General features: G+C 48.1%; 1 protein-coding gene and 1 pseudogene across 1 annotated transcript; one reads left to right on the top strand and one right to left on the bottom strand.

The window, feature by feature from the left end:
* LOC147119564 (uncharacterized) overlaps window positions 1-9,906 on the top strand; it is a 124,943-nt pseudogene extending 115,037 nt beyond the window's left edge.
* Window positions 359-2,410, bottom strand: LOC147119565 (uncharacterized). Its single transcript, XM_085983649.1, has 2 exons — window positions 2,401-2,410; window positions 359-1,453 (listed from the first exon to the last, which is right to left on the bottom strand). Exons 1-2 carry the CDS (start codon window positions 2,408-2,410, stop codon window positions 531-533), a joined length of 933 nt encoding a protein of 310 aa, XP_085839775.1. The 3' UTR covers window positions 359-530.
* Window positions 9,907-12,718: the final 2,812 nt, after the last annotated feature.

Below are 12,718 nucleotides of genomic sequence, written 5' to 3'. Positions count from 1 at the left end.
TCTTTGGAATTCTCTACCCCAGAGGGCTGTGGAGGCTCAGTCATTGGGTATATTCTAGATAGAGATCGATAGATTTTTGAATATTAAGGGAATCAAGGGATATGGGGATAGTGCAGGAAAGTGGAGATGAGGTAGATGATCAGCCATGATCTTATTGAATGGCGGAGCAGGCTCGAAGGGCCGAATGGCCTACTCCTGCTCCTAATTCTTATGTTCTAAACTAATTTCAGCTGAGAGTCCCTGGATTAAAAGGAAAGATCACAGACAGTGGTTCTTAAAGGGACACTGCAGCCCGACAAGTCATCAATCAGCTCTCATCTTATCTTAGAGACACAAAGGACTTAATGGATCAACAACATGTGTTTGAAACAAAGCTGCTTTATTTGACATTTAACCAGAATATTAAAGTCCAGCCCAGTTATAGGGGTTGGGAACATCAACAAAGAGAAACCCCAACTGCCCTGAATGAACACGGTTCAGTTCGGGATGTGATTAACAGCAGCAATAATGGCAGAAGCCAACCTTTGCAGTCACTTGTGAACTCGCTGGTGTCTCAGCAGGAGGAATGACTGAGTGAATCCCCTCCCACACACACTGCAACTGAACGGTCTCTCCCCGGTGTGAATGAGCTGGTGCTTCATCCATTCCGCATACCTTTTAAAGCTCTTCGCACAGTCGGAGCATTTGAAGCATCTCTCATTGTTCTGACTGCAATGGTGCTTAAGCAGGTGGGATGAACGGGTGAATCCCTTCCCGCACATGGAGCAGGTGAACGGCCTCTCCCCGGTGTGGACGCTCTGGTGCTTCAGCAGGTCACTGGACTGCCCGAAACACTTCCCACAATGAGAGCACCCAAATGGTCTCTCTCCGGTGTGAATCTGCCGATGGATCCTCACTTCGCTGGGGCTTTTGAAGCTCTTCCCACAGTCAGGGCATTTGAAAGGTCTCTCGTCAGTGTGAACCCGCTGGTGTTTCAGCAGGTGGGATGACTGAGTGAATCCCTTCCCACACGCGGAGCAGATGAACGGCCTCTCCCCAGTGTGGCTGCGCTGGTGTCTGACCAGGTGCGAAGAATGAGTGAATCCCTTCCTGCACATGGAGCAGGTGAACGGCCTCTCTCCGGTGTGAACACGCTGGTGTGTCAGAAGGGCAGATGACTGAGCAAATCCCTTCTCACACACGAAGCAGGTGAACGGCCTCTCCCCGGTGTGACTGCGTCGATGAACTTCCAGCTGGGATGGGTAACTGAATCCCTTCCCGCAGTCCCCACATTTGTATGGTTTCCGCGTCGTGTGGGTGTCCTTGTGTCTCTCCAGGTTGGACGATCGGTTGAAGCCTTGTCCACACACAGAACACGTGTCCGGTTTCTCCACGCTGTGAATGGTGCGATGCTTTTTCAGGCTGTGTAACTGGTTAAAGCTCTTTCCACAGTCAGTGCACTGGAACACTCTCACTCAGGTGTGTGTCTCTCGGGGCTTTTCCAGTCTCAATGATTTTTTAAATAAGTTCCCCACATTTTTGACTGGAGTTTCCTGTCTGCAAATCCTCCCCAACTAAAACCCTATTAAAAGGAGTTTACAAATTTCATTACTGAGTATAGCATAGAAATTCAGAACAGACAATTCTAGTTTCTCGAGAACATTCAATTATTTCTTGTTCCTCCTAAACTGTAAATCGCCCGTTTGACACACTATCTCCCCTCTCCATCCTCACGGTGTATTGTCAGTCATTCAAATTGCTAGATGCAAAAAGACCAAGGTCCATCTATTTCACCTTCCACCATCCTGGTAGTCCCATGATACAACGATAATGGAGTTGTTGCCTAATCACAGCGATCAATCTCTTATCAATTAGTCTATAACAGACCCAGACATGAGGCGAGGAAACCCCCAGTGGTGGAGAGCTTTAGGAACCTTAGGACCAAAGTCACCCATTTCCTCCCAAGCATGTAAAACTTACCACATTTCACGTCTCAAATTACTCGCATACTTGTATCCCAAAATGTTATTACTTAAAATAAATATAATTTTTATTTGAATGGATCAATAATATCTGCTTCCACCGTCTCCCTCGGGAGTCCATTCCATGTCCAATGGGGAAACGCGGCAGCCAATTTGCGCACAGCAAGCTCCCACAAACAGCACTGTGATAATGACCAGATCATCTGTTCTGAGTGATGCAGACTGAGGGATAAATATTGGTCAGGACACCGGGGCGAACTCGCCTGCTCGTCTTCGATATAGTGCCACGGGAATCTTTAACGTCCACCCGAAGGGGGCAGACGGGGGCCTCGGTTTAACGCCTCATCCGAAAGACGTGGAAAATACACAGAAAAGGTGGCAACGCCGTCTCTTGCGATTATCTCACGGGCAGTGAAGGAGACACTGTCCCTTTGAATACCTTCGCCCATGGGCCAGGGGTACACACTGTCCCTTTGAATACCTTCGCCCACGGGCCAGGGGTACACACTGTCCCTTTGAATACCTTCGCCCACGGGCCAGGGGTACACACTGTCCCTTTGAATACCTTCGCCCACGGGCCAGGGGTACACACTGTCCCTTTGAATACCTTCGCCCACGGGCCAGGGGTACACACTGTTCCTTTCAAAAGCCGACAAAATCTCTGTCTAGCCGTTCACATGACAAATAGTACTGGAAGCTTTACAGGCCCTGACCCCCACAACTTTCTGTAATACGGTTGAAACTAAATAGTAAAACCCCATTGAAAGAAAATATTCTGTTAGCTCACAAATGGTTCCTCGCTCTGGATGTTTCGTTAAAAAAAAAATTCCAAATGAGAACCATCCAGATATCCCCCTGAATGAAAGCAACCTGAAGGCAGCAGGACAGGTAGATAAGGTGGTTAAAAAAGGCATATGGGGTACTTGCCTTCATTTGCCGAGGCATAGAATATAAGAGCAGGGAGGTTATGATGGAGCTGTACAAAACGCTAGTTAGGCCACAGCTGGAATACTGTGTGCAGTTCTGGTCACCACACTATAGGAAGGATGTGATTGCATTGGAGAGGGTGCAGAGGAGATTCACCAGGATATTACCTGGGCTGGAGCGCTTCGGCTATGAAGAGAGACTGGACAGGCTGGGGTTGTTTTCCTTAGAGCAGAGAAGGCTGAGGGGGGACCTGATTGAGGTGTACAAAATTATGAGGGGCACAGATAGGGTAGATAGAAAGGAACTTTTCCCCTTAGTAGAGGGATCAATAAAGGGGGCATAGTTTCAAGGTAAGGGGCAGGAGGTTTAGAGGGGATTTGAGGAAAAACTTTTTCACCCAGAGAGTGGTTGGAATCTGGAACTCACTGCCTGAAAGGGTGGTAGAGGCAGGAACCCTCACAACATTCAAGAAGCATTTAGATGAGCACTTGAAACGCCATAGCATACAAGGCTACGGACCAAGTGCTGGAAAATGGGATTAGAATACACAGGGCTTGATGGCCGGCGCGGACACGACGGGCCATAAGAAATAGGAGCAGGAGTAGGCCATACGGCCCCTCGGGCCTGCTCTGCCATTCAATAGGATCATGGCTGATCTGAATCTAGACTCACGTCCACTTCCCTGCCCTCTCCCCGTAACCCCTAATTCCCTTATCTGCTAGGAAAATGTCTATCTCCATTTTAAATTTATTTAATGTTGCAGCTTCCACAGCTCTCTGGGGTAGCAAATTCCATAGATTTACTACCCTCTGAGTGAAGAAGTTTCTCCTCATCTCAGTTTTGAAAGGGCAGCCCCTTATTCTAAGATTATGCCCCCTAGTTCTAGTCTCACCCATCAGTGGAAACATCCTCACCGCATCCACCCGATCAAGCCCCCTCACAATCTTATATGTTTCGATAAAATCGCCTCTCATTCTTCTGAACTCCAATGAGTAGAGTCCCAACCTACTCAACCTTTCCTCATACGTCAACCCCCTCATCTCTGGAATCAACCGAGTGAACCTTCTCTGAACCGCCTCGAAAGCAAGTATATCTTTTCTTAAATATGGAAACCAAAACTGCACGCAGTATTCCAGGTGTGGCCTCACCAATACCCTGTATAACAGCAGCAAGACTTCCCTGTTTTTATACTCCATCCCCCTTGCAATAAAAGCCAAGATTCCATTGGCCTTCCTGATCACCTGCTGCACCTGCATGCTAACTTTTTGTGTTTCATGCACCAGGACCCCCAGATCCCTTTGTACTGTAGCACTTTGCAGTTTCTCTCCATTTAGATAATAACTTGCTCTTTGATTTTTTCTGCCAAAGTGCATAACCTCACACTTTCCAACATTATATTGCATCTGCCAAATCTCTGCCCACTCACTTAGCCTGTCTATGTCCTTTTGCAGGTTATTTATGTCCTCCTCAGTCACTGCTTTCCCTCCCATCTTTGTATCGTCGGCAAACTTGGATATGTTGCAATCGGTCCCTTCCTCCAAATCGTTAATATAGATTGTAAAGAGTTGGGTTCCCAGCACTGACCCCTGCAGAACACCACTAGTTACTGATTGCCAGCCCGAGAACGAACCATTTATCCCAACTCTTTGTCTTCTGTTAGATAGCCAATCTTCCACCCATGCCAGTATATTACCCCCAATCCCGTGATTTTTTATCTTGATCAGTAATCTTTTGTGTGGAACCTTGTCAAATGCCTTTTGGAAGTCCAAATACACTACATCCACTGGTTCCCCTTTATCCACCCTGTATGTTACATCCTCAAAGAATTCGAGCAAATTTGTCAAACATGACTTCCCCTTCGTAAAACCATGCTGACTCTGTCCTATTAAATTATGTTTATCCAAATGCTCTGTTACTGTTTCCTTAATAATGGACTCCAACATTTTGCCAACCACAGATGTTAGGCTAACTGGTCTATCGTTTCCAGCTTTTTGCCTACTTCCCTTCTTAAATAAGGGTGTTACATTAGCAGTTTTCCAATCTGCCGGGACCTTTCCCGAGTCCAGGGAGTTCTGGAAAATGATCACCAATGCATCCACAATCCCTACCGCCACTTCTCTCAAGACCCTAGGACGTAGGCCATCAGGTCCAGGGGATTTATCCGCCTTAAGTCCCATTATTTTACTGAGTACCATCTCCTTAGTGATTTTAATCGTGTTTAGCTCCTCTCCCCCCATTGCCCCCTGTTTGTCCAGTGTTGGGATATTTTTAGTGTCCTCTACTGTAAAGACTGATACAAAATATTTGTTCAGCGTCTTTGCCATCTCCATGTTCCCCACCACTAGTTTCCCAGTCCCATCCTCTGAGGGACCAACGTTCACTTTAGCCACCCTTTTTCTTTTTATATAGCTGTAAAAACTCTTGCTATCTGTTTTTATATTTTTTGCTAGTTTACTTTCATAATCTATCTTCCCTTTCTTAATTAATCTTTTAGTTATTGTTTGCTGGCTTTTAAATGCTTCCCAATCTTCTATCCTCCCACTAGATTTGGCTAATTTATATGCCCTTGTTTTCAGTCGAATACTATCCTTTATTACTTTACTAAGCCACGGATCGCGGTCTTTTCTTTTACTCCCCTTTTTCCTCAGTGGAATATATTTATCTTGAAAGATGTGAAATATCTCCTTGAATGTAGACCACTGCTCTTGTACCATCTTACACTTTAATCTGTTTTTCCAGTCCACTTTAGTCAATTCTACTCTCATACCTTCATAGTCTCCTTTATTTAAGCTTAGTACGCTGGTTTGAGATCCAACTCTCTCACCCTCAAACTGAATTTGGAATTCAACCATATTATGGTCACTCATTCCAAGGGGATCCTTTACTAGGACATTTTTTATTAATCCTGTCTCATTACACAGGACCAGATCTAAGATTGCCTGCCCCCTGGTTGGTTCAGTTACATACTGCTCAAGGAACCCGTCCCTAATACACTCTACGAACGCTTCCTCAATGCTGCCATGCCCAATTTGATTAGTCCAGTCAATATGAAAGTTAAAATCCCCCATGATTATAGCTGTTCCCTTATTACAAGCCCCAACTATTTCCTGATTTATACTCCGACCAACAGAGTTGCAACTGTTAGGAGGCCTATAGACTACACCCACTAGTGACTTTTTCCCCTTATTATTCCTTATCTCCACCCAAACTGTTTCACTATCCTGATCCTTTGACCCAATATCATTTCTGACTATTGCAGTGATTCCATCCTTGATTAACATAGCAACCCCACCTCCCTTTCCTTCCTGTCTGTCCTTCCTAATTGTCAAGGGCCTCTTTCTGTGCTGTATAACTGTATGACTCTAACCCTTCTCTCTATTGTCTCAGATCCTGATGAAGGGACTGAGTGTAACATATCCAAGTTTGCTGATGATACAAAGTTAGGTGGGAAAGTAAGCAGTGAGGAGGACGCAAAGAGGCTGCAGAGAGATACAGACAGGTTGGCCTAGTGGGCAAGAACATGGCAAATGTAATACAACATGGGGAAGTGTGAAGTTATCCACTTTGGTAGGAAAAAACAAAAAGCATAATATATTTTGAATGGTGAGACTGGGAAATGTTTGCATTCAGAGGGACCTGGGTGTCCTTGTCCATGAATTACAGAAAGTTAACATGCAGGTACAGCAAGCAATTAGGAAAGCAAATGGTATGTTAGCTTTTGTTACAAAGGGATTAGAGTATAAGAGTAAAGAAGTCTTACTACAATTATACAGGGCATTGCTGAGGCCATACCTAGAGTACTGTGTACAGTTCTGGTCTCCTTACCTAAAGAAGGATATACTTGACAAAGAGGGAGTGCAACGAAGGTTCACCAGGCTGATTCCTGGGAAGTGGGGATTGTCCCATGAGGAGATATTGAGTAGACTAGGCCTATATTCTCTTGAGTTTAGAAGAATGAGAGGTGATCTCATTGAAACATACAAACTTCTTACAGGGCTTGACAGGGTAGATGCAGGGAGGATGTTTCCCCTGGCTGGGGAGTCTAGAACCAGGGGTCACAGTCTCAGAATAAGGGGTCGGCCATTTAGGACTAAGATGAGGAGAAATGTCTTCACTCAGAGGGTGGTGAATCTTTGGACTTCCAGAGAGCTGTGGAGGCTCAGTCGTTGAGTATATGCAAGACAGAGGTCGATAGATTTTTGGGAATTAAGGAATATGGGGCTAGTGCAGGAAAGTGGTGTTGAGGTAGAAGATCAACCATGATCTTATTGAATGGTGGAGCAGACTCGAAGGGCCAAATGGCCAACTCCTGTTCCTAATTCTTATGTTCTGTCTATGTTATGTTTTGTTACCTCTAGACTTGACTGTTCCAACGCACTCCCGGCCGGCCTCCCACATTCTACCCTACGTAAACTTAAGGCGATCCAAAACTCGGCTGCCCGTGTCCTAACTCGCACCAAGTCCCGTTCGCCCATCACCCTGTGCTCGCTGACCTACACTGGCTCCCGGTTAAGCAACGCCTCGATTTCAAAATTCTCATCCTTGTTCTCTAATCCCTCCATGGCCTTGCCCCGCCGTAACTCTGTAATCTCCTTCAGTCCCACAACCCTCCGAGATATCTGCGCTCATCTAATTTTGCCCTCTTGAGCATCCCCGATTATAATCGCTCAACCATTGGTGGTCGTGCCTTCTGTTGCCTCGACCCTAAGCTCTGGAATTCCCTCCCTAAAGCTCTACGCCTCTCTTTCCTCCTTTAAGACGCTCCTTAAAACCTGCCTCTTTGATCAAGCTTTTGGTCACCTGCTCTAATTTCTCCTTATGTGACTCGGTGACAAATTTATTTTGAGTTATAACATTCCTGTGAAGCGCCTTGGGAAGTTGTACTACATTAAAATGCTGGTTTTCAGAGATATTTGGGTGACCTTGTGCAAGAAACACAGTACAGCAAGCAATAAGGAAGGCAAATGGAACGTTGGCCTTAATTGCAAGGGGGGTTGGAGTATAAGAGTTGTGTAGAATGGGCTTATACTCTCTGGAGTTTAGCAGAATGAGAGGTGATCTCATTGAAACATACAAAATTCTGAAGGGGATTGACAGGGTAGATGCTGAGAGGTTGTTTCCCCTGGCTGGAATAGGGGACATAATCTCAGGATAAGGGGTCGGCCATTTAAGATTGAGATGAGGAGGAATTTCTTCACTCAGAGGGTTGTGAATCTTTGGAATTCTCTGCCCCAGAGGGCTGTGAATGCTGAGTCTTTGAGTATATTCAAGGCTGAGATAGATAGATTTTTAGACTCTAGGGGAATCAAGGGGTATGGAGATCGGGCAGGAAAGTGGAGTTGAGGTCGATGATCAGCCATGATCTTATTGAATGGCGGAGCAGGCTGAAGGTCTGTATGGTCTACTCCTGCTCCTAATTCTTATGTTAAAGGCCAGTATAAATGCAAGTTGTTGTTGTTGCTGCTGTCCTGTGTCAAAGAAACATCTGCAGCTGGAGAACAATCAGCGACGGCGGAGCACTACCCACCCCGCGCCCCCATTGGCTGGAGAACCGCCGGCTGGCTGGTCCTCCGGCCACGCCTCCTTGCTCGGATTGGCCGACGGCTCGCGTCGTCAAAATCTACGGCTTTCGGCTCAGCCAGACGGCAGTTCGCAGTCTGGCAGTAAAGAATTCATCGCATTGATCGCCCGAAACGGTTTGAAAATATTTTTAAAAATAATAATTCGAAACGATTGCCCCCAGATACCGACCTGGTCCGAGATGTGCTAAAATGGCGGCGGGATGTCTAGGGCGGTGACAGGATGTGAGGACGAATGCGTTTCCGGTACCCAGCGTGCCCCGCGCAGGAGTCCCAGCTGCGCAGGCCCGAGTTCACGTTCCAACCGCTTCCTCCGGATAATGGCGGCTGTCCCTACCCAGAATTCGCAGCGCGCCGGCATACGCCCTATCCATTATTAAAGGGGGGCCCAGCGCGCAGCCGCAGAAGGGTTCCCCCCCCCATTGACTGCCGCAAGATGGAGGGCATTAAGCTGTTCATCTGTTCTGTGTGTGGGAAGGGGCTGACTTGGTCCTCCAACCTGCTGACCCACCAGCGAGAGGCCGTTCGTCTGCTCCGTTTGCGGCAAGGGGTTCAGCTGCTCGGCCGGCCTGCTGAGGCACCGACGGCTCCACGCCGGGGACCGGCCGTTCCAATGCCCCAAGTGCGGGAAGCGGTTCACCGACTCCTCCAACCTGCTGAGCCACCGGCGAGTGCACAGCGGGGCAAAGCCGTTCACCTGTCCTGTGTGCGGGAAGGGGTTCGCCTGGTCGGCCAACCGTCTCGAGCACCAGCGCGCCCACGCCGGGGAGCGGCCGTTCACCTGCTCCCTGTGCGGGAAAGGGTTCGCTCGCTCGTCTGTCCTCCTCGACCACCAGCGGGCTCACAGTGGGGAGCGGCCGTTCACCTGTCCCGTGTGCGGGAAAGGGTTCGCTCGCTCGTCTGTCCTCCTCGACCACCAGCGGGCTCACTGCGGGGAGCGGCCGTTCACCTGTTCCCTGTGCGGGAAAGGGTTCGCTCGCTCGTCTGTCCTCCTCGACCACCAGCGGGCTCACAGCGGGGAGCGGCCGTTCACCTGTTCCCTGTGCGGGAAAGGGTTCGCTCGCTCGTCTGTCCTCCTCGACCACCAGCGGGCTCACACCGGGGAGCAGCCGTTCACCTGTTCCCTGTGCGGGAAAGGGTTCGCTCGCTCGTCTGTCCTCCTCGACCACCAGCGGGCTCACACCGGGGAGCAGCCGTTCACCTGTTCCCTGTGCGGGAAAGGGTTCGCTCGCTCGTCTGTCCTCCTCGACCACCAGCGGGCTCACACCGGGGAGCAGCCGTTCACCTGCCCCCTGTGCGGGAAGGGATTCACCAGTTCCTCCAACCTGCTGCAGCACTAGCGAGTTCACACCGGGGCGAGGCTGTTCACCTGCTCCATGTGTGGGAAGGGATTTGCTCAGTCATCCGACCTTCTGAGACACCAGCAAGTTCACAAGTGACTGCAGGGGTTGGATTCTGCCATTATCAGATGTGCAAATCATTAGAAGTAGCAATGCAGGGTAATTAGACCATTAAAAAAAAGCAAATCAAGAGCAGGGGTTCATTTCTAGAGGGATAAAATTGTAAAGCAGAGAAGTAATGTTAAAATTGTGTCGAACCGTAGTTAGACCACACTTGGGAGTACTGTGAACAGTTCTAGTCTCCATATTATAAAAAGGATATAGAGGCACTGGAAAAGGTGCAAACAGTATTCACAAGGATGATACCAGAACTGAGAGGTAACTATCAGGAAAGGCTGAACACACTGGGGCAAAGCTGAGGGGGTAACCTGAGAGAGGTCTTTAAGACAATGAAAGGGTTTGATAGGGTAGACGTAAAGAAGATTTTTCCACTATTTGGTCACAAATATAAGATGGTCACTAATAAACCCAATAGGGAATTCAGGAGAAACTTCTTTACCCAGAGAGTGGGGAGAATGTGGAACTCGCTACCACAAGGAGTGGTTGAGGCGACTAGCAGAGATGCATTTAAGGATAAGCTAGATAAGCACATGAGGGAGTAAAGGATAGAAGGATACGCATATGGGGTTAGATGAAGAGGGGTGGGAGAAGGCTCGTGTGGAGCATAAACGCCGACCTAGCCCAGTTGGGCCGAGTGTCCTGATTCCATGCTTTAGACTCTTAGGTTACTTGAAGTTAATCACATCCAGGACTGAACAATGTTCATTCTGGCAGTTGGGAGTTTGTTTCTGCTGATATTAATAACAATTGTAACTCGAGTTTAATATTCTGGATATATGTCAAATAAATCCAATTTTGATTCAAAGATACAGTGCATCGACTCTTTAACATCTGTGATAAGACAAGAGCTGATTGATGACTTCTTGCTGACATTCCCTGTACCTCAGTATCTGTGTCCAGGGGAGAAGCTGATGGGTTTGTGTTGCTTACTTTAGGTGAATTTTTGTGCTCATCGACAAAAGTCAGCAACCAACACTCTGAAGGCAGGCACAGCATGGGTTAGATACAGAGTAAAGCTCCCTCTACACTGTCCCATCAAACATTCCCAGGGCAGGTACAGCACGGGTTAGATACAGAGTAAAGTTCCCTCTACACTGTCCCATCAAACACTCCCAGGGCAGGTACAGCACGGGTTAGATACAGAGTAAAGCTCCCTCTACACTGTCCCATCAAACACTCCCAGGCCAGGTACAGCACGGGTTAGATACAGAGTAAAGCTCCCTCTACACTGTCCCATCAAACACTCCCAGGCCAGGTACAGCACGGGTTAGATACAGAGTAAAGCTCCCTCTACACTGTCCCATCAAACATTCCCAGGGCAGGTACAGCACGGGTTAGATACAGAGTAAAGCTCCCTCTACACTGTCCCATCAAACACTCCCAGGGCAGGTACAGTACGGGTTAGATACAGAGTAAAGCTCCCTCTACACTGTCCAATCAAGCACTCCCAGGGCAAGTACAACACGGGTTAGATACAGAGTAAAGCTCCCTCTACACTGTCCAATCAAACACTCCCAGGGCAGGTACAGTACGGGTTAGATACAGAGTAAAGCTTCCTCTACACTGTCCAATCAAACACTCCCAGGGCAGGTACAACACGGGTTAGATACAGAGTAAAGCTCCCTCTACACTGTCCAATCAAACACTCCCAGGGCAGGTACAGCACGGGTTAGATACAGAGTAAAGCTCCCTCTACACTGTCCCATCAAACACTCCCAAGGCAGGTACAGCACGGGTTAGATACAGAGTAAAGCTCCCTCTACACTGTCCCATCAAACACTCCCAGGGCAGGTACAGCACGGGTTAGATACAGAGTAAAGCTCCCTCTACATTGTCCCATCAAACACTCCCAGGGCAGGTACAACACGGGTTAGATACAGAGTAAAGCTCCCTCTACACTGTCCAATCAAACACTCCCAGGGCAGGTACAACACGGGTTAGATACAGAGTAAAGCTCCCTCTACACTGTCCCATCAAACACTCCCAGGGCAGGTACAGCACGGGTTAGATACAGAGTAAAGCTCCCTCTACACTGTCCCATCAAACACTCCCAGGGCAGGTACAGTACGGGTTAGATACAGAGTAAAGCTCCCTCAACACTGTCCCATCAAACACTCCCAGGGCAGGTACAGCACAGGTTAGATACAGAGTGTGGTAAACCACTGTTATCGTTCACAACCGTTCACTATTGTTACACTGTTGTTATCACTGTTTACACTGTTGTTATCACTACACAAGGTTACCTCTTGCCACGCACGCTGTTATACCTGGGCTGACCTCAGCTGACTCCGCCCATGGCTCCGCCTGCTTGCCCAGGTATAAAGGTGATTGCTTGGCCAGTATTCTTCCTTGCTGGAACCGATCACCCACGAGGGTGGGCTTTGTTATTTAGCCAATAAAAACCTATAGTTACTATCTTAACTCGTCGCTTTTCATGGAATGAATTGATAGGTATATCACAGAGTAAAGCTCCCTCTACACTGTCCCATCAAACACTCCCAGGGCAGGTACAGCATGGTTTAGATACAGAGTAAAGCTCCCTCTACACTGTCCCATCAAACACTCCCAGGGCAGGTACAGCACGGGTTAGATACAGAGTAAAGCTCCCTCTACACTGTCCCATCAAACACTCCCAGGGCAGGTACAGCACGGGTTAGATACAGAGTAAAGCTCCTTCTACACTGTCCCATCAAACACTCCCAGGGCAGGTACAGCACGGGTTAGATACAGAGTAAAGCTCCCTCCACACTGTCCCATCAAACACTCCCAGGGCAGGTACAGCACGGGTTAG

Source organism: Somniosus microcephalus, chromosome 4, assembly GCF_052327205.1.
Source record: "Somniosus microcephalus isolate GS21.2 chromosome 4, FLI_Smic_1.0, whole genome shotgun sequence".
In the NCBI taxonomy this organism is placed as follows: Eukaryota; Metazoa; Chordata; class Chondrichthyes; order Squaliformes; family Somniosidae; genus Somniosus; species Somniosus microcephalus.
Note: the sequence above shows the minus strand (reverse complement) of the source record. Positions and strands in the feature narration are given on the sequence as shown.